Source organism: Oreochromis aureus, linkage group 5 (assembly GCF_013358895.1).
Source record: "Oreochromis aureus strain Israel breed Guangdong linkage group 5, ZZ_aureus, whole genome shotgun sequence".
NCBI classification, from domain to species: domain Eukaryota; kingdom Metazoa; phylum Chordata; class Actinopteri; order Cichliformes; family Cichlidae; genus Oreochromis; species Oreochromis aureus.
Window position 1 is genome coordinate 31071501 of NC_052946.1, and position 21404 is coordinate 31092904.

At 37.9% G+C, this 21404-nt stretch overlaps 1 protein-coding gene across 4 annotated transcripts in view; it reads right to left on the reverse strand.

Annotated features, from left to right (window-relative positions):
- The window catches only part of ephb2b (eph receptor B2b), a 124062-nt gene extending 102683 nt beyond the window's left edge, over positions 1-21379 (reverse strand). For all 4 annotated transcript variants that reach the window (XM_039612392.1, XM_031733250.2, XM_039612391.1 and 1 more), the window contains exon 1: positions 21204-21379. In XM_039612392.1, coding sequence (XP_039468326.1) covers positions 21204-21255 — 52 coding nt within the window. In that variant the 5' untranslated portion in view covers positions 21256-21379. The remainder of the gene's footprint in view (positions 1-21203) is intronic.
- Positions 21380-21404: the final 25 nt, after the last annotated feature.

The window sequence follows — 21404 nt, forward strand, 5'->3', positions numbered from 1 at the left end:
TCACAGTGCTCCACAACAGCTTTAATCCTAAAATAAATTGTGTTTTTAAAACCTCTGTCCCAAAAGACTTTTCAAATCCTTGACTGCAGTTCTATTACTGACAGAATACTGACAATCATTCTGCTAACAGTTACGAGCACCCGTGAGATCAAAGCAAAGATATCAAGGTAATGATTATAATGAGTTTTTGACTTTTAATTTGTATAACTTTAACTGTAGCAGAAGGAAATGTGCAGGAAATAATATTGTGATGCAGCTGCCAAGAGTTTACTATCAACTCTACTGTTGGCCTAGGGAAAGAGTAGACAAAAGGAAATGAGACGGAACTAGTCAGTACTGTTTCAATAAACATTCAGTGTCCAAAAGGCACACCAAGTCAAAATCACTGTAATTTGCCATTTAGCTACACTTTCACTTGTAGTTTAGACTAAAATGGTGCAAAGTCACAACTTAAAGAGTAATCCCATATATTTAGTACAAGTACACAATATGTAGTATCAGCGTTTTCATTGTATAGTAAGTAACCCTTTCTCACATCTCTAACATGTCCATCAATTATGCCAGTAAGCCAGATCTGTAAGAAAATGCTCTGAGTATGATATGTACCTCTTTATTTACATGCATCCTAGTGCATTTGTTTAGCAATCAGACTTGAGTGGGGTCAGGGCTCCTCTTCCCATTAGTCCCATTTACACTGTGTGTTTATTTTGCAATGAAGAAACAAAACGTCAGTTGCTTAGCCAAGGCTTAATGGGCAATTACATAAAAAAAGCATGACTGCTTTCAATTATTAAGTCAGCATTGCAGCAATCCATATTAATTTTACATTAATCAGTTATTTTATAGCTAAGTAGTAGGAGTAATTTAGCAGACTTGTCATGAAAAGGAATGATCAGCAGTGCTGCAATAAAGCAGTAATCTTGTGAATATTTGCTTTTTAGTACAGGATAAGGCAAGATTAGCCACAACAATAAAATTCCTTCCTTAATATTATGTAGGTCTCCCTCCTGCCATCAAAAAAAAAAAAAAAAAAAAAAAAAAAAAAAAAAAAGCTCTGACACAGGAATTTGGGGGTGTTTTGTAGTGTCTCATTCCTGTGGTTTGCGTCATGGTGCTTGCTCTGCAGCAGTGTTTAAGTACGTGGTTCTTTTAACATCCGCATGAAAGTATGGACACAAGGTTTCCTAGTTGAACACTGCATTGTAACAAGATGTCAGAGGTTTTATTATATGGTTTTAATTGCTAAAAACATCCTTTTATTTATCATACAAAAGATTTGCATGAAATACAAAAGCATCAAGTCTCCTTACCATTTGTATTCAACTTACTTGGCCTTGTTTTAGTAATATTTTTTTTTTAAACCACTAAGCAAGTAGTGATGTAACCGGCAACTTTCTTCAGGTTGTTGAATTGCAATCTAGTTGGCTGAATAGCTAGTTGATTAGCCGTCTAGAACAATAAAAGTCAGGGTGCAGCCTTTAAAGAGTCTTTGTCATCTCTCAACAGTGTATGAAAATCACTACAGAGTCAAGATCTCTGCTTACACAAGAAAAAAATAGCATGCCCTTCAGTGGCTTATAGGTCAAATCTCTGCAGTAATCTGTAGATTAGATTTCATACAGAGATCATAAACATTTCAGTTTAAGCATAGCTATATGTTCCAAGAAGTGCATGATTGGAGGAAATGATTAAGCAGAGCTGGCCAAATCCCCTGCTGGTCTGCTTATAGTTGACATGAAAGCAGCTAAGCACTGGAAAAACATGGGGCTAAGTTCCTTATGTTAACCCAAGCAGACATGTCACTTACTGTATTATATAAAAATAAAAACACTGAGGAGAAATAGCTCTATGCCATCCTCTGAGGCTTCAGTATTATCTGTCCAACTACAAATAAAACGGAGGTCAACAACAAATGGAGGCATTACAAGACAACTTAATAATATAGTCTCGCCAGTCCTCAAGGGCTCAAAATCAAGTCAGATTCCCCACAGTTTCTTTTCACCCTCTGACCTGCTACTGCTACTTTTTCCGTTAGCTATAATAAACATCGTATCTTAAGTCTCACACATATCCTCCAGTGAAGATCCTAAATCCATAAAATTGCTTAGCTGTATAATACACATAAATGATCTGCTTGACTCCCAAAAAGCAGATGATGTGCTGATCATGACAAAATATGCGCAACCACATCTTCTTTCAGTTTCCAGAAATGACCAATACCTTAACATAAGTGAGCTCATCTTCTAATGCTGGCTGCCATTTGTCAAAAAGGGGAGCACACATATACAACAGTGACAGAAATTATATGCTGACTTCTGCAATCTTAATGAGGAGATTAGGTATGACTTTCCTCCCTTCAGTTCTTGTACCAAACTCCATCATGCCTGTGTAATAAATTGCTGGGGCTACATCCTGCCAAGGCTGGCTTCAATAATCACCACATTAAATTCTTCTGCTGACAAGGAAAAAGTCGTTGGTTGCAGTGAATCCAGGATCATGCAGTCCAACAAAAATATGTGATTATTGTTTGCAGTAAGTCCCTCAGCAATCTCAGACCTGAGTCAAGCATATGCAATCAGCTCGAGTCCACTGGCCGGGGAGCTAAAAGGAACTAATGACTCATGGTCTACTGATGAAGCGGCTCAGTGTGTATGTGAGAGAATATGATTTAAGAAGGAAAGGTGGGCTTTGAGACTTAACCCCATACTGTCAGACAGCCCCCACCAAGAGGGAGGACAACATGAAGTGTGGCCTGACAGTATAATTCACTCAGGGAACGAGCATGTTTACCAGCCCTGTTATCCAAATTCCAAAGCATATGCTGCTCGCACGAGCATCAAGATTCTCTGTGCAGATGGTCTTCCATGAAAATCAAATCCCACTCTTACTCAGCCGTGTAAACTCCTGTTGGCATTGGCCAAGGGGCTGTAAAGCCACTCGCAAGCACAAGACAGCAATAAGGGACAGCATCGGTGCCGTCACTGCCATATGACCGAATAAAAATATTTTTAAAAATACCATATTTTCCAGTCTACATTTTCATTGATTTTCTCACTATGCAAATTAGCAGGAGCTAATGAAAGACATAAAATACATAATATTAAAAAACAAATGGAAATGTTTTTTTTTTTTATTCCACTTTTCAATGAAATACTGAACTTGCTTTTTTTTTTTTCTTTCAAAGCGCAACATTACCAAATTAGAAAAGAAAGCTAAAATATTATTGAGAATTATTATAAAAAGGAAAATATAAGATTAAAAAACTGCTGTTCATAACATTTAGCATTTCAACATACACAATGATTAAACTGTATACTTTCAGAAACTAAACTATTTGGAAAGTTCTGGCCTCTTGAAATACCGTCTAGCTATTCCCTGTCAAATGTCACCACAAAGCTTTACCATGGCTGTAACAAAAGACTGTTACATTTATTTCAGCCAAGACGATGTTCAATAGATACACGTAGCACCCTTTTGGTAAGCACAATGGCAATTGTTTTATGATAGATATAGATACAAAAATAAAAGCAGATCATTTAAAATGAGATAGTCTTCTTTAATGTAGCACTTGCTGTTGAGATTATATGAATGAACACACTGACTATTCATTCATGCATTTTGTAAGAGGCTTTTTGGCTGAATCAAAACGCTGCCACAAGTCTGCCAAATGCGGAAAAAAAAAAAAAAACAATACAGAAAAAAAAGCCTGTTAGCTTTAAGAGCACTCCACAAAACAAGAGCTCAGATCTTCTGTTGCATCATCTCAAACCTGATTGTAGAGGTTAAAACAAAGCCTTGGGCTCAGTATGAAGATTACTATTATTATTAAGATTATTTAATCATCATTTGCTTTTCCTATCCATCTTACTTTTTCTGTAAAGAAAAACAAAATTTCAGTAATGTGTTTTAAGAGTGTATCATTTTTCCCTTACATTGTTCATATTATTTTCTCCAAAAATAGATCAACATGCTGCAAAAAGGTACATGACTTTATCTTGTTATTACTTTACATTAAAGGTGCACTACATTAAAAGAAAAAGATCAATCTAGAAAGAATCGCCATTTAGAAATATTACACAGCAAGCACTGTGGATCCTAAGTGGTGCTACTTTTGTTTCTCAGCCTAATTGGCTTTAATTGATCGATCGATCTTACAGCAAGGGCCAAGCCTCCAGTCCACTAAAATAAATATTAGTTTGCCTAAAAACAATTGAGCTCTGAAAATGGGGAGGTTGTGTTTAGAAATGGCTTTAATTCCAAAACAGTGAATGCAATACATTTGTTAAACCCCTTGAGCTGACGCCAAAAATCAACAGAGGTGGTAAATGAAACAGAAATTACACTAATTGTGTCATTGCTGCCCATGTACATATGAACTCAACTATTATAATTAAAGCAAGATCGAAAGGTAACAAAAAGGTAAAAGACTAAAACAAACTGTAGCTGGCTAGCTCCTCTGTCAATGCTGCTCTTCAAAAGGCCGCTTTCCAAGAGCTTCAGTTACTGCTATATTTACTGTGTAGCTCATTGACGGCCTCTCCCTCCGTATAACAGATAATAAATCCTAGACTATATAAACGAAAGATACAATCTCTGGACGTTTTGACTTCATCTTGCTCTCATGTTACTGAAGCCAGACTGGATGCTAGATTGTGGTTTCAAGCAAAGGTAAGCCAACTTCATTACACACCTCTGAAACACATCATATTATATGAACGATCTCCCTTTAGAGATTAGACAGGCTTCTTCCCTACCTGTTTTTAAATCACTCCTGAAAACCCACCTCTTTACCCTGTTCTTTGACACCATGTGAGGTATTGGTTTTTAGTTTTAGTTTTATTTTAGTTGTTTTTAGTTGATTCTATGCTGTTTTATCTTGTTTTTTTATTATAGGTCTGTTTAAATTTTTTATGTATTATGTGTTTTATTTATTTATTTTTGCTTTTTTCTGTTATTCTATTGTTTTTAACTTATTTTCTGTACAGCACTTTGGTCCTGTGCTGGGTATTTTAAAGTGCTTTATAAATAAAATTGGATTGGATTGGATTGGAGCTTCATAACATGTAATAGATGTTAATTCTTTACATAGTTTAGAACAACAATATCAAAAGTATGTTCTAAACTAAAACAAATCTTGCATATTTTTTTACCTTTGCTATCCATCCCATAGCAATATATTTCATATGTCATGTGCATCTCATCTCAAGTCCATTTGTTATATATTTAGGCATGATTTGCACACAGCCAATTTCCCTGTGGACCTCCAAGACAGCGCCAGCCATGGTTTCTGAGAACTTATGTGATGCAGCTGCAGAGCCTTGATATAATGGATGTCTGTTCACTAAACCCAACCACACTTTGCCTCTGACACAACCTTGCACCTCCTCCAGCGTACATCCCAAAGGAGCAATTCACTTTGTCAGGGATGTTAAATATAACCAACCTACAAACCCACCTGTTCAAGGCTCCCCATCCACTCCTACACATGGAAAAAAAGTCAGTGGCAACAACATGGCTAGACAAACCATTTGGGCTAAATGAACAAAGAGTGCTTTCTATCACATTTCAACTGAGATGGCCCTTAGAAAGACATAGCACCCCCTGCACTCCTGTAGGAGTTGCTCAACACCATCACCACAGTTTTCTACTGAAATATCTTGTTCTGCGATGTTTCAGTGTGTACACAGTGTATAAAGTCTTCTTCCCATCAAGCATGTTTTTTGTTTTTGTTTTTTGGGGGGGAAAATCTAGAATTTAGCAGGGATCTGGGTTGTGGCTACAGTGGGAGGAACAGCGATAGAGCTGGGAAGAAGGACTGTCCTGGGACTAAAGCCATGCAGCCAGAGAGGAATGGGGCTTTGGCGGGATGTGGTTAGAAAATGTCTGGGGCCAACTAAGGATGGGAAAACAGAAAAAAATATAAGTTAGTTATCCCCATATTTAGCAGTTTTCAGTGAAAACACATAAATGTGTGTTCCAGTGTGACAGGAAAATTTACATTTTTCATCCGGTGTCCAAAGCTAGTCTATTTCTTTTGAAAAAAATCCAATGCGAAAAAAAGAGCAGCCAGTTTTTGTTTGCCAGGAAAAATACCACTAGATAACAGAAACAAGGCTAATTAAATCATGTCCAAGCAGATTTTGTTTAGAAGAACACTTCATTTTAAAGATAAAGCAGGTAATTAAAGTAGACATTTTGCTTCGATGGAAAGTTGTGTGAATGGAGATAAAAAGCAAAAGTTTTCAGCAGTGGATGTTTCGAAGGGTGAAGAAAGAACAAATCTCTAAATATTGCACATCTGCTGGAAAAGACTCAAGTTTGACAATATCCATAATGCAAATATCGTTACATCGTTAAAAATCCCCTGTCTGCCCCAATAGCTTATCTTCGTATAAGAGCTTTTTCATCAGATTCAATTCAGTGATGAAGAGCTCCTCCACGTGCAGTGTCAGGTAGAATGATGGTTTCAGACAGCCCATTAACTGCTTCAATTAGACCTGCTGGTTCTCACCTCCTCCTCACTCCCTGTGAAACTGACTTAGCTCTTCCGCACCGCAGCTGTACACAGCAGACAGACACACGCTCAAGTGAGAAAAAAAAGAAAAAAAGAAAACAACACTATTCAACACACACATCTGGTGCCGCTTGTCTGACGCCTTACAAAAAAAAAAAAAGGCACATATGTTTCTTTATAGCCACAGGCACAATTATGTCTCTCATGACAACCTTAAAAAAGGCCCTTAAATCACTTGACACTGGTGAGGTCCTAATCCAGAGACAGGATGACAGGTAATGTATTTCTACGAAGTGGTGCGTTTCTGTTTGGGCTCCCAGGCTATTAATGTTTCACATTAGCATTGGGGTGACAGGTGGAAGCTGGTCACGAAAAGAATAGCAAGACAAGCCGTTTTTTTTGTTTTTTGTACGGAACAGGCCGGGCGCAGGACAAAGGAAATGAAGATGGCAGCAAATGTTTTCTGAAATAAAAGCTGTGAGCACAAGCCATTAAGTGCCCTCCACCTACCTGAGTGTATAAGAAGTGTAAGGAGTTCAGCACACTTGTGTCAGCTGAAGGATTATGTGCTCTGTTTTCTTTGTCCCATAGCCTTCCTACAATGAAAAGCTTAAAACCTTCACAATGACCGCTTTCTTTTGAAAAGTGACTAATTTATTAAATGTATGGCTTGACTTAAACATACAAAGGTTACTTTTTGTTAGAGAACGAATGAAAGACAAAAAGTGCACGATCAATGAGTTTGCATGTATAACAATAAGTCATATGTGCTGTAGTGTTTGCAGATACTCAGTGGTGAAACCATTCAATCTCTTAAGGCAGGGGTGGGCAATTCCAGGCCCCGAGGGCCGGTGTCCCTGCAGGTTTTAGATCTCACCTTGGGTCAACACACCTGAATCACATGATTAGTTCGTTACCAGGCCTCTGGAGAACATCAGGACATGTTGAGGAGATAATTTAGCCATTTAAATCAGCTGTGTTGGTTCAAGGACACATGTAAAACCTGCAGGGACACCGGCCCTCGGTGCCCACCCCTGTCTTAAGGCATTACATTTTTCTCAGCACTTAGTATCATTTAACTTTAAATCCATGTTTCATTAAGCTCACTTGATGCTACACATTTGAATGGTGGATGAAGTTCAGGGACACTGCCTTTTCAAAACAGCAAAGTTTATTCAAGTTTGTGATCCTCTTAATATTCCTTTAAAAAAATGGATTGGTTTTGTCATGTTGCATTTCTCATGATGAAAAAAGAAATATAATCTAATAATAACTCTTATTCTTTGAGTTTTGGTTGCTAGGTCCCACGCTGACATTTCCAACTTTATGATTTTGTTGCTAGATGCTTTGTCATCTGTGCTGTGATTTAATATCATGGATATTGCAAAACTCCCAGCTTAGCTCCAGTGCCATTTTCAGCACAGGACTTATGTTATTAACAGAAATTTTAACCTTGTGTTAAAACAAGATCATTAAGAAGCTGCCACTTGCAATCTGCACTAAGCACAAGGAAACTAAAGGTTCTTCAAGACACATCCCTCAGGCTTTAACATGAGCTGGAATCAACAGCAAATGTAAACAGCAAAAGGTGATTAATTTTTCTTTTAGAGACAGCATATGCCGTGTACTGTGATAGGACATGCAATAGTGAAAGGACATGACAAAACACCAGCTGAAGGACTAGTATCTTTGCCCAAAAACCTTGTGTTCACACCTCCTCCTGAGTAATCCAGCTTCAGGCCTCTGATATTCATGTTAATGCCAAAGAAGAAGAAAAAAAGCCTGACAGGCCAACCCTGCAGGTGTTGAGTTATTTCAAACTGAACACCTGCAAAAAATGTTCATACATTTGTTTATGTGTGTGTGAGTAAGAGAGAAAGCAAGAAATAGAAAGGAGAGAGAGAGGAAATGAGCATGCTAGTATCTGTGAAATAGAGATTAGTACTGCTCAAGCCAAAAATCTGTCTGTGCAGAAGAAAACCACTAAACACTATTACGGGTCTCAATTTCTGTTTCTCAAAAATGGGACATATTACTGTAGGCACCGAGATCAAAGGAAAACCTGTTTTCGCATAATATGCCGTTTTACAGGTTCTTATGGCAGGAACAAAAAAGTTAAATCACACAGTAAAACGACCCAAAGCCTTTACATTTTGCTCAATGAGGCAAAAAACTTAGCAAACTCAAAACAACAACCACTGTTCTCTTCATGTTAAAAACTGTTGAATTCAACCTGCCCACGGGAAATCTGGAGCAAGGATTTAAATGATCTTTTTCCTTGTATTGCTCTTAATCGGCAGCAAAAATGGCTCCAGTCACCGAGTTGGAATAAAATGTATGTGTTTGTGTTTGCTGGCAACGTGCGTAAATGTGTTTATGAGATTGTGTATATGTGACTGTAAGAGACTACCTCTCCGTAGAGTGAAAGTAGTGAGGTCCAACTCAATTTAGTCAGTCACTCAACACCGAGCCAGTCTCAAAGAGCAGTGCAACCCCCAGACTCACACCCCTCAAGTGTCACACAGATGAGGACAGACCACTAATCCCAAACACGCCTTTTCAGTACCTCAAACAGGCAGGGTTCCTTACAGCAGCTCAGTCAACTTACACAGGCACTACATGCATACATGGTGCCTGCCTGACCACTACAAAGTGTCAAACCATTTGTAAAGGAGAGCAGCTTGGAAAGTGCTCAGAAGAGGTGTAATCAGTCTGAGGTGTTACCATAGTAAGCACAGCATGGGAGTAACTGTAGCCGATTCGGGGGTTCCTTTCCTGCTGAGCCACCCATGCCACAAATGTAATTGTTACTTTGTGTCCTTTACATAGGAATCATTTATTGCATGGCTTCATCCAGATTGATGACTAAACCATCCAGGAGTGATGATGAAACCATGCAGGAAGTGATTTATGTTTAATATATCTAAAGATATCAAGATATCTTAATTACTTTGTTCTTTTAAATGCCCGTTTTACTCTACGAAATGACTGCGCCAAAAAGCAGACATAGGCTAAACACAGATGGTCCAGCTCATCATACAGATGAACTGAAAAACAGAATTAGTTCCAACACAAATTATTAGTAAGGTAATGGCTTAGGTAAACAGCAGCAAAAGAAAGAATAAATACTTTAGAGGGTTTCCTATTAGTCTAAGTTGCTTTCTCAGCATTCCCAGCCAACTTAATCCATGATAACATACATTTCTAGTACAGGCGCACAGCCGGAGTTACCCATGCTGAACCACACTGCAGGGTCCTGCTTAGTATCACGGCTGACCACAACCAACTGTAATGGTCTCCTCTTAGGCCTGCCACTGGCATCTCAACTCAAGTGTGCTAGAGACAGAGAGACTCTGTTAGTATAAGTCTCTCTGTGTTCAGCTGGAGCATCTACCTGAATCTCTGCAGTTCATCTTAACTCCCAGATATTTTTACTTTCTGAAATCAGCCTCTGTTGTGATGCAAACTAAACAGTTCCTTTTGCCTCTTATTAAATATCTTCCATTGCTGAGCCAGTGAGTTGCTCCTGTTGTTTTGTTATTGGAAATACACTGTGCATACCAATACAGTTAGCTTCATCAGGGGTCCAGGTAAACAACATTACATTAAAGTGCAGTGCAGTGGAGTGGAAAAACACTTACACCATGCTAGCAGCTTTACTGCTAACTATTCACTGTACATTAGAACCTCTCAGTTCAAGTACTCAATTCCCATATTTATTTACATCTGTATGTGTTATTAAATGGCAATTGATGGATTAATCAAAAACATTAATAAGGTCAGTTTTATATTTCAAGAGTAATTTATTCAGGAAAATTACATCATGTATTTGAAACAGTTTTATACCAGATTAGGAGATGTGTGCTAAAGGAGAGACAGAAAATGACAAACCCATAGCTGATGGTGGTTTGAGTTTATATGAAAGTGCTACCCGAGTGCTGCCAACTGTTATCTGCTGCTATATTTTATCTTTAGAGAAACTACAACAAAGTCAACTTTACATAAAATAAATACTACGTTTAACTTTTTACTTGACCACACTGCATCTCTATTTATCTTAGACAAGAGGTGAAAAAGGTGGACTGTACAACGCATATCTGAGGTGTCCTTACTGATGCCTGTGCCTTCTTGTACTATTTGCAGATGAAAAACCTATTTGGACTCCATGAATAATAATATTCTATGTATTTAACCCTATCATGTGACATTCATTTCATTTAATGGTCTCAGCTGGACCTCTGTATTGATTTCACCGGCACAGTAGGTCTCCTGAGATCCTCTATGGATATTCCAGCTGCCCTCCCAAATGATCCATTGTGATTTGTACCCAAAGGACTCCTGCCACTGAAAGGCATGGAAAACAGTCATCATTTCACCATCTCCTTGTATACCTGGCTCCCGTTTGGTAGGCCACGTTACCTCATGGCTGTATTGAGAATCCAGACATGGTTTTATTGACCCCAAAAGACATGTATCGGTCTTTCTTTGGCAGCTCTTCAGAACTGTGGCCATATGGTTTGCAGATAGTATTTCCTGCTGGAAATCTTTAACAGGTTTGAAATTAGCATATAATAAGAATGAATTGTTAGCTGGAAGAGGAGGGGGAGAAGATGGTATTGCAATAACAGGAGCTCTTACAAGTGTGAGTGAGGCAGATGCTGCTGATTGCTCCCTCCACTAGATCCATTTCAGACAAGTGATTATGTAAATTCAGGTAAGCCTTCTCTGCTCGAATGGAACGTTTATCATGGGCTTTGCTGAATATGAAATGACTATAATGAAGTGTCAATTGATAAGACTCCATAAACAAAATCATAGGAGTTTAATCTTTGTGGAGTCTGGGTTATTGATTTTGGAGCGGTAGTTGGTTTTGGACTGATGGTATGAGGTCAAGGCAAAAAAAAAAAAGAAAAAAAAAAAAGAAAGCAAGTGGAAAAAGTCTAGCTTTTGTCTGTCCCAATTACGCTATTGTTTGAAGAAAAGGCCTAACAGCAAAACCATGTTAAGGTTCACTGTGTGGGCCACGTGTCACTCCACAGTAACCTGAAATCTATTGTATGGCTCTAACTGGGTTGAGCTCTGTTTCACTAGGGAGACACACATCACCATCAATAATATCACATAAATCATTTGTGCCCCTCAGCTAACTCCAGACAACCAACTCACCACTGATGCTCAAAGAAAATTTTTTAAAACATATTCTGCCAATCAGTTGCTAGATATCTGTTTCAAATTAATTCATGTTTTTATTATCTCGACCTCTCGATCAATGAGAATGGGCTAGAAACATCACTCTCAATAATAAATGAAGCTTTGAAAAAGACAAAAATTTGTTGAATTTTACAAAAAACCAAACATTATAAACTAAATTATTGGTAGGATCCGTTGAAACACTTTTGTTGCTAGGCAGGTGTACCCTGATAAAGTGAAAACTGCCCATATTAGCTCTCAATTCAATTTTCATTGAGTGAGTCAAAAATTGCTGAATTTAGTGCTTATGAGAGTGTAAAGATTTAATTGCACAGATAAGTGAACAGACCTCTTTTACTACCCACCACTCAGATAAGGATGTAATGTTAAGTCTCACAGGGTTAACTGAATTAAATGTGGTGTATGTGGACATCAATAGTACCACTGTAAAATAATCATCGTCGCCAGCTAGAAGTTAAAATCATAATTACAAATTTACTGTTAACAAACAGCCATCCGGGCATGCCATAGTTCTGTAATTAGACTACAGGCAGTTAAGCACGAAGAAGTGCATTTACCGTGCTGTCGTCATAATGTGTGCCTTTGACAGTCCTCACTTTTTTCCCCCCAGAAAGCTAATTTTCTTCAGTTTTATCAAAGGTAACCAAATATTACCAAAATGGATATTGTCCGTCTCCACTCGTCAGTGTTAAATGTATTTATTTTGCTGAATTACATCAAGTTTCTGGGTTTCTGCAACTGACTGAATGCAATTTCCAAATTAGTCTATGAAAATACTCCAGCTCTCTAAAACCAGACAAGTCACAGCCAAAGGCCAAATCAGTTAATTGCCTTGTGTTAATTCCCTATTCTCTGAGCTAATGCAATTACTTGTGAAAAGAAAACCAACTATCACACTTGAGGACACAAAAAGTCATTTTCGTTCCCTTCCCTCCATCTGTTTTTCAAATGTTACACCCAGTTTAAGCTATTGAATTTATTCATAAAGCATCTTAAATAGAAAGGTTTAAAAAAAAAAAAAAAGCATTTATCTTATAATCCTGTGCTCGAGATATTTCTGTTCTATTTATATCACTTCCAAATATGTTTATTGCAGGATAAAAAGTGCCAATTCAGATCATAAAATATGAAAGGAAGGTGGTGACTTTGAAAAGTAATTTGATAGTGATGAAACATGTAAACACTTGTTTTGAGTCAAAATAAGGCTTAAGCATGTACTTATGTACACAGGCTTAAGAAGTTTATCTGAAAACAGAAGCTTGATCTGTTTCCGCTGTGGCTGTTGGAGCCGGTTAGGTCAGCGACGCAAGGCAGGTCATCAGTTACAGAAGAACAGAGCCTGTTTTCCCAGCACACTAATCAGATAAAACATCTGCACCTCAGCTGGGGTGTCTGTCTGAATGAGACTGCTAGACCCATTAAGGTCTGATATTATGAAGCTGGGATTTGGTTTCATGTATATGCATGCTGACCAATCTAAGATCCAGCTAGCCAGCCAGACCCAGCGGGAGAAAGACAACAAATGTGTTAGTGGGTCTTTGTAGCGAGAGGAGCTGTTGCATACTGCATTAAGCACATAACTACCGGCAAAACCAGAAAACGGCAGTGTTGGTACAGACTAAAACACTGGCCTCTACTGAGAAGGGATGGGGGAGGGGGTCTTGTTGTTGATATGAACTGTGGTGGACAGACGGTGTGCGGCAGAGAGAAAGGCTGGGGGGGGGAGAGATAGAGAGGAAAAAAAAAAAAGGCAGATGTCACGTGGGTCCAGAGTCGCGATAGAAGTGATGCATAGCATGGCACACAGGCAGTGGTTCAGGTAAAAAAGGCTTCCCTTTGTGATGCAGATGACAACGCAATCAGCCCCGCTTTGTCTCGGCCAATGGGCTCTGCTCCCAGGGACATTGAGAGACAGACACTAATCCGGTGGGTTTGTGTTCTCCAGCCACACTCATAAAAGCAGTGTCACAGTACCTGGGGTGTGTGTGGATGGGGGTCTCTGAAACGAGGTCTGACCTCTCTCAGGGTACTCTCCCTCCGCCTTTGCTTTCTTCTGTCTTTCTACTCTCATCCTAGCTCAGTAGTTGGCTTTGCTGGGGTGAAAAAAAATGTAAGTGCCAAATTGTTAATGTGCATGACTCCATGTTGGCGTAAGAGATGTGACATAAACAGAGGTTGCACTGATCAATTCTATTCAGTTTTGGAGAAAATTCAGTTATAAACAGCGATTTCACTGCTTGGATAAAATGAGGAATTATAGAGTGACAAAGACACAAAACTCTCTGATTTCACATAATAGCTGAGACTTGTGTAAAATGAAGCCGACTGCACAATGATTTCATACTGAAAATTAGGTCTACATGTTGCAGGGCCATTTTGATTGTGAGTGCTTACACGGTTCATATTATGAATAATGTCTGGAAACACATTTCACTGTCCCCTAATGATTTCCATTCCCAAAGGGTTGAGATGAATCAGGCGCTCCCTAATAAATATGACTTACCAAGAGACTGCGCATTGCCAATTAACATGTGCTAATTAAGATAGCAGGCTATAGGAACATCCTTGATCTAGATTCCTGTGTGAAATAGCAGAAAGGTTACAGAGAGGTAAAGCAAGTTTCTTCCACAACTATCCAAAAAAAAAGTCTCTTCCAGTTAAGCAATAAAATACTATATGGAGTCTTTATCGCACAGTCTGAAACAGGCCCACAAATGACAAATTTAATAAAGAGTTAGAGTTGCTAAATTAATTTATGGCATGTGTCTGCAAACTTGATTAGGGAATATACATGACAGATGTACGATATGCACACGCACACACACACACACACACACACACACACACACACACACACACACACACACACACACACACACACACACACACACACACACACACACACACACACACACACACACACACACACACACACACACACACACACACACACACACACTGTTAACAAGCAGCTTATGTTCTATTAATGTTAAGGATCATTTGATAAGGTTTACTGCAATGTAATGTGTCAAGTACTCAAATCTTCTTCTACTACTGATTACAGCAAGATATTAAACCAGATCAATCCAAATTTCTAGTTCAAGGTCCAGCATCTATTTATAATAAATGTATAACACCACAATCTATGCACAAACAGATGCACTTCCTCACAGCAAATGAATAATTGTTAATCTAAGAGTTAAGGCATTTTAAATCATAAAAGTGTCTGTGAATATGAACTCACAGACGTGGAATTTGTTTGTACCTTTTCATTTTTTTCTGTGATTGTCTCATGGCTAAAGAGAAATGCGTGCAAAATATTCAGTTTTAAATGAATTCCCTCCAGTTGTTGAGCCCTGGCCGCGCTGGGTAGCACACTGAAAGACTAGAAGCACCTGTTGACTCCTATATTTCCATTATCAGATACCATCGAAAAGCAGTAATATCTGTTCTTCTTAGACTAGTCTGGCCTGATTTAGAACAAAGTGACACCTGTTCCTTTTCAAAATATATGAAAAAAAATTTAACTAAGTGTAACGGACCTGATAGTTTTGGATACAGAGCCTGTTAAACACCAGGTTTATAAAAATGATTGACTTACCTAAGGAGTACCTCAAGCATACCATTTACACCTCTGCGGTAAGTAAAGTCACTAAGTGCAGTATGTGGATTTTGTGCAGAGAGACTCAGAACACTTTTGTGCTCAGCTAGTGAGGGTTTTCTTAAGTAGGTCATATTGTGTTTTTAATGTATAATGTAGTACTACCCAGTATGTTAAAGGCAGAAGACTTCCACTATTAACTCTGCAGTGCTTTCATGTGCATTTCCCCACACATAGATTTTTCAGGGATGCTACCTAGTTGTGTTTTTGCTTTTTTAAAATCTGTCAAAGAGTACAACGACAATACCCTTTTTTTTTTTTTTTTTTTTTTTTTTATTTAAAGCTAGATCCACTTCTTCCCACAGTCCTCAGTATCCCCAGACAGGATCTTGTCATGCAGTCAGAGGTACTTCACCATCTTGGACTGCAGTTGGCAATGGTGTAGAAGTACTTTATGTGCTGCTTTGCCGAGCTCACCGAGCCTGAAGAGCAGAACAAACGCTACCATTGCCAGCTACAGTCCATAACAGTAGAATTGGACCTTGTCCACAGGATAAGAGACTCATTGTATAAGCAGCTTATTTAATTGGTATTTTTATATATATATATATATATATATATATATATATATATATATATATATATATATATATATATATATATATATATATATATATATATATATATATATATATATATATATATATATATATATATATAAATATACATATATATACATATACATATCAAATATAATATTTTTGAGGAGGAGTTTACATTATATATTATATATATACATATATACACACCATATATATATACATATACATAGAAATTAAGTACATATACATTATTTGTATACCACTATATATATATAGAATATAAATATATATATATATATATAGTATATATATATATATAAAATAAGTATCAAATAATGAGGAAAATACTCATGTGAGCATATAAAGTAAACAAATAAGATGTTTGGCAATAAACATGTGAGCATATTAAACAAATAAGATGTTTTTACACCTTCCTGTTTCAGTGAAGTGTATTGTTGTTAAGAACTGAAAGTGCCCCAGACCTTTCCAAGTCCATGGATGTGGTATCATGGATGCACCATTAATTTTCATTCACTTCAGTTTACACATGAAATACTAAAATGTCATTTTACCATCACCTCTAGAGGGCAAAATGTGTGTTGACTAGAAGGAATGAAGAGTTGGCTTCAGACAGTGAACCACAGCAGCAGAGCTGAACAGCTGAAAGCATGGAAACACTTTCAAACAGCCCATCATGCACCGAACTGGATCCGAAGTTAAACTGGTTAAAACAAGCTAAAGCCAGGAACAACATGCAACTATTTTGCTTGCAAAGCCAACTGGAACAAAAGCTTACAAAACAGAAAAACCCTTGTTTGGGGTTTTCTGCTTAACTTTTAGATGTTTCTGTATTGATTTCCATATATTCACTCTTGCAGAAATGTGACCATAGTGTAGGTTTGATACATACAGCAGCTCACTGCAGTGACTGTAACCTTATGCAAGGACTACAAAAATTTCTCAAGCAAATCAGTAATAATACTTCCATAATCTCACCCTAAAGGTAGCCATAGATGTCTCTGAAATGTGACACCCCGCTTCAAGTGAAACAACTGGTACCAGCACTAATTGAAATTTTGCATGCAAAGTGACAATGCCTGGGCCCTCGGCAGCATGGATTAAGGCTTGAATAGAGACAGATTCTTTGTGAAAGCCTACTGTGGCGGTTGGCGTGCAGGCCAGCTCCCTGCATCTGCTCATTGGGTGGACTGAGAAAACACTGGATTGTATACGGTCGCTCATTTTACCTTTATCTAATCCCATTTCAGAACCCGCCTCCGTCAGTCTTTTGTTCCTCTTCCACAAGACATAATGCTTCCATGTTACACTCACACATCGATTCCTTACAAAACAATTCCGGTCAGAAACAGCCACTGAATTTACATATGAAAGCATTTTTTAACCAAACTTGGCAGGATTTTCTAAACATTAAGAGTCATACTCTGTCTCGAAGAGTCAGGTCATCCTATTTTGTGGAAGAAAAATGGTACTGATAGAAAATCCAAATGTAATACAGAGAAAAGTACATTCTTGCATAATTATTTAAAAAGGGAAACCATTTCAAACATCAACTTTGCCACTATTTGCCAACATTCAACTGAGTCTTCCAGTGTTCAATAGAGCTCTGAAGGAATCCAGTGCATATTGAAATGCAATCAAATCTGTAAGACATTCTTTGAAGACTCCATGCTGTGATGTCACTCTGCCCCACGTCAGCATCCTCTACTGTGGTTTCTGTCCCTTTATGTATTGTTCAAAGAAAAACAGGAGGAAAAAAGTTATATCAGAGTGATCTATTCTCCCACTAACTTCACCAACAACACGCATACATGTCTAGATGGGGTTCTTATTGGATCACAGCAACACCAATCCTCCCAGAAAAAGTTTGCCATATTTGCATTGCACAAACTCTAATACCACAACAGAAAGGGCCAAACAGAAAAGCCAAATTATCTGTCTAGTAAATTTCATCTCCTACAAACAAAACAGGCGACTCGAATTTTATGGCTCAGTATGAATATGAGAATTTCCACTCAGCAGAATTAGATGAGCACCATCGTTGTTAGTGTGGCTGTCAACTGAACACTGATGACAATGAATGGGCAAACTAATGAAGAGATAAATCCACACTGTGTTTTCATAGACATGTTTGGCATAGCTAGGCTAATTTCCTAGGCAGTAGTATGTCCATTAATTTTTGAAAAGAGCCCGTCTGTTCCTGTTAACTAAACCAATAAGACATGGCATCGGCTTACATTAACACAAATAAACAATTTAGAGTTGTTTCACATTCCACGCGGTGAATTAAATGCCTTTGAAAACTGGCTGATTGCGGCTGATGAATGAATGCCATTTGTAGTTGTCTAACATGGTGATACTAACTGAAGCCAGGGGAGTACATAGTCTAGCAAATGGAGATGAGACACTGAGGGGGAAAAAAGACAGTTCGATAGCTTTAACATCGTTTGCAGTATACTTTTCGCAAAATAATCACTTGGTACACATTTGGTTGTCTGGAGTTCGGCCCCAGTTTTAATCCTTTAATCCTTGCCAACGTGACCCTTGCCTGATTCTTTGATTATCTGTACGACAAATAGTATTTTCATGTTTACGCATTCAAAATAAGCTGTAGAAGATGCTATAATTTCATTCATTTTATATATTTATTTTTATTTTAAATATTTTTTTTTTTTAAACTAAAAAAAAAAGCAAAAAGAATGTGATTTAGCGATCAACACATATTGAAATTACACGGGACAGTGTAACATAGCAGACATTAAATAATCAACATGGACTATTGAGAAATAAATGCATTTGACGTATTTGTCCCCATTTATTGAAAAAAATAAAAAAAATAAAATTGTGTCCCGGCACTTTACGTGTCAAAATGGTCCACTGGAGGGATTTCTTCTGTTGCATGCTGGGATGGGGCTCTTTTTTTGGGGGGGATTACAGCTGCAGTGACCTCTTTTTCAACTCTTTATTTTACCTACGTAAACCATTCTTGCAACTTCATTGGACAGTCAGCTAGGGTGATTCAAGGGATAAAATGGAGGGTGGCGGTGGAGGGGGGGGCTGCTTTCGGCTTGTGATGCGACTAGCTGCTTTCCACATCAAAACTGAAGTACCACAGTCCCAAACGGTACTTGCAACATGCATGTTGTATTTACCGTAAGCACTATCAAGAAATATTAACAGCATCATTCTTGGGGAAGTCGCATAATTGCACAGCAAAGGCTGTTTGAGGGACGTGCAAACTGCTGTTTGAGGCAATACACGCTGTCTACTTTCACATATTTCTCACATTAAATTTTACAAGTAGAGAAACAGTATCCATGGACATGTTTGTTTTTTAGAGAGAATGAGAAGACAAGAGGAAGTGGAACACTCTGTAGTGTGAATTTGATGTTATTTTTGGCATTTGTCATATCCTGTGTTACCCCTCGCTCATCAACAGAATAGAGCGGATAAAAATCAAACAATAAATAAGCATTATGAAAGCAATCGGGCACTCATAATAAGTAATTGAACAAAAGCAAACCTAAAATTATGTACATAAATACGGTATTTATTTTTACAGTAAATTGTTTTATTGAATATAGTCTACATAAAATAACTATCTGGTATACAAATTTATATACATTATAAATATATTATTAAAAACGGATTTTGGGACATGAAGTTTTAATCTGCACAGTTTTAATGTGAACATATCTAAGCGGTTTTATATTGTTCATTAGAGAAAAAAAATTATATATAAATAAAAACAAAAATACAATGTATGAATTGTATGAAATGTGGGTTGCACATCATTTCCAGTATTTTTGTAATGCTGAGTGCACTGCATCTCTAACTTTCCAAAGTAAGAAGGTTGATGAAACCTTAAATAAAAAAATAAAATTAAATAAAAATTAAATTAAAGCTAACAAATGTTCAACCTGCCAATAGGAAATGTAATGTAAGCTGTTGAGATCTCTCTTTTTAGGTCTTGGATACGTTAACTACATTGAAACCATAAACTGGAACAGTCAGTAGTAGTCTGCATAAATACGCATGACATCTGTCAAGGTCTGTGCCAGTCCTACAGTGAACCTGGCACGTCCTCCAAACTTTCTGCACATATCTGGCATGCTGTTACACATGCACAAGTGATGTGAATATTTTTCCCTGTTTTTCTTTTTCTTGTTGTTTCATCCTGCTCTAACATTCAGCTGACTTTTCAAATAGTTTCTTCTCGCCACCTGTAATTATGAGGTTTAGTTAAACTGACCAGAGGAGGAAGATGCATTTGTTCTCTGAGAGCATCCTCAAAATAGACTGAATAAATAACTGGGCTGACACTTTCCATTCTTCAGTGCTGAGTCTCCTAACCTGTCACAAAGCAACCTGAATCCATCAAATCAAAAACAACAGAAAATTACAATTTAAATCAAGAGTGGAATTCTTAAATTAAAAGGAAACGTGGTTTCCTGATGTTTAGAGCTGCTTATTTTTATATAAGTTTAAATATTAATACAGTCTTTGTCTGTTGCAGCACTTGTATATTATGCCGCATAATATGTGGGGAAACCTTACTTTAGAGCATCACACACAAACAACTGTAAACACATATTATGGGGATTATTTTCACCATTCAACCTGTTTCATTGTGCGCTGAGCCACGATGACTCCTACCCTTTCCTGCTTAGCCAGGCTTTGCGTACAAATGACTGCATAGTGACCAGGCAGAGCCCTTTTGTGAGTCAGACAACAGGATGTTCAGTGCTTATATTTGTATTTGTTTTCCGGCAGCCTAAAAAATAAATAAACAAACAATTTAAGCAGAAGTCCTTGTTTGTCGTTTGTTTTGTTTGTCACGCTTTTGCCACCAACTGTTGGACAACTAATAGTGACACACCTCCACGGACAAAAAGGATGCGCCTTACCTGAATGGGATCTCATGTTTTATATTCTGCTGGAGCTACCTGTGCAACACAAAAGGCTGTATTTTTCCTCTCTTTATTAAAGCTATTAGCGCTTGATAACATCCGCAGCGCACCTGCGAGATGCGGGAACATATGTTTTTATGCCCCACGGCCATCCCTCTGCATGAACCGACTCTGTCTTCGCTAGAATTAAGTACTGGAAATGCAATACTACTAAAATTTACACATATGAAGGCAGGAGGATGGAAATTTAGTCCGAAAAAGAAATCGTGAAATCACGCGCTTTGTTTCAAACTCGAAGCCGGCAAGATGATGCGGCTTTACGCGTTGGGATGAAAACACTAGCTTACCTTCAATAGCTATTACGGCCGGTAAGGTCCATAATATCCATAGAATATCCATTATTGGTCACTTAAAAGTCCCAGACATTCAAATAAAATATGTTCCGAAAGCCATTGACAGCAAAAGCAGAGAGGGGACAGGCGGTCCTTCTCCTCCAATAGAGCGATCCCAGATAGCAGAGACTACGAACTCAAATCTGAACCAAGTTT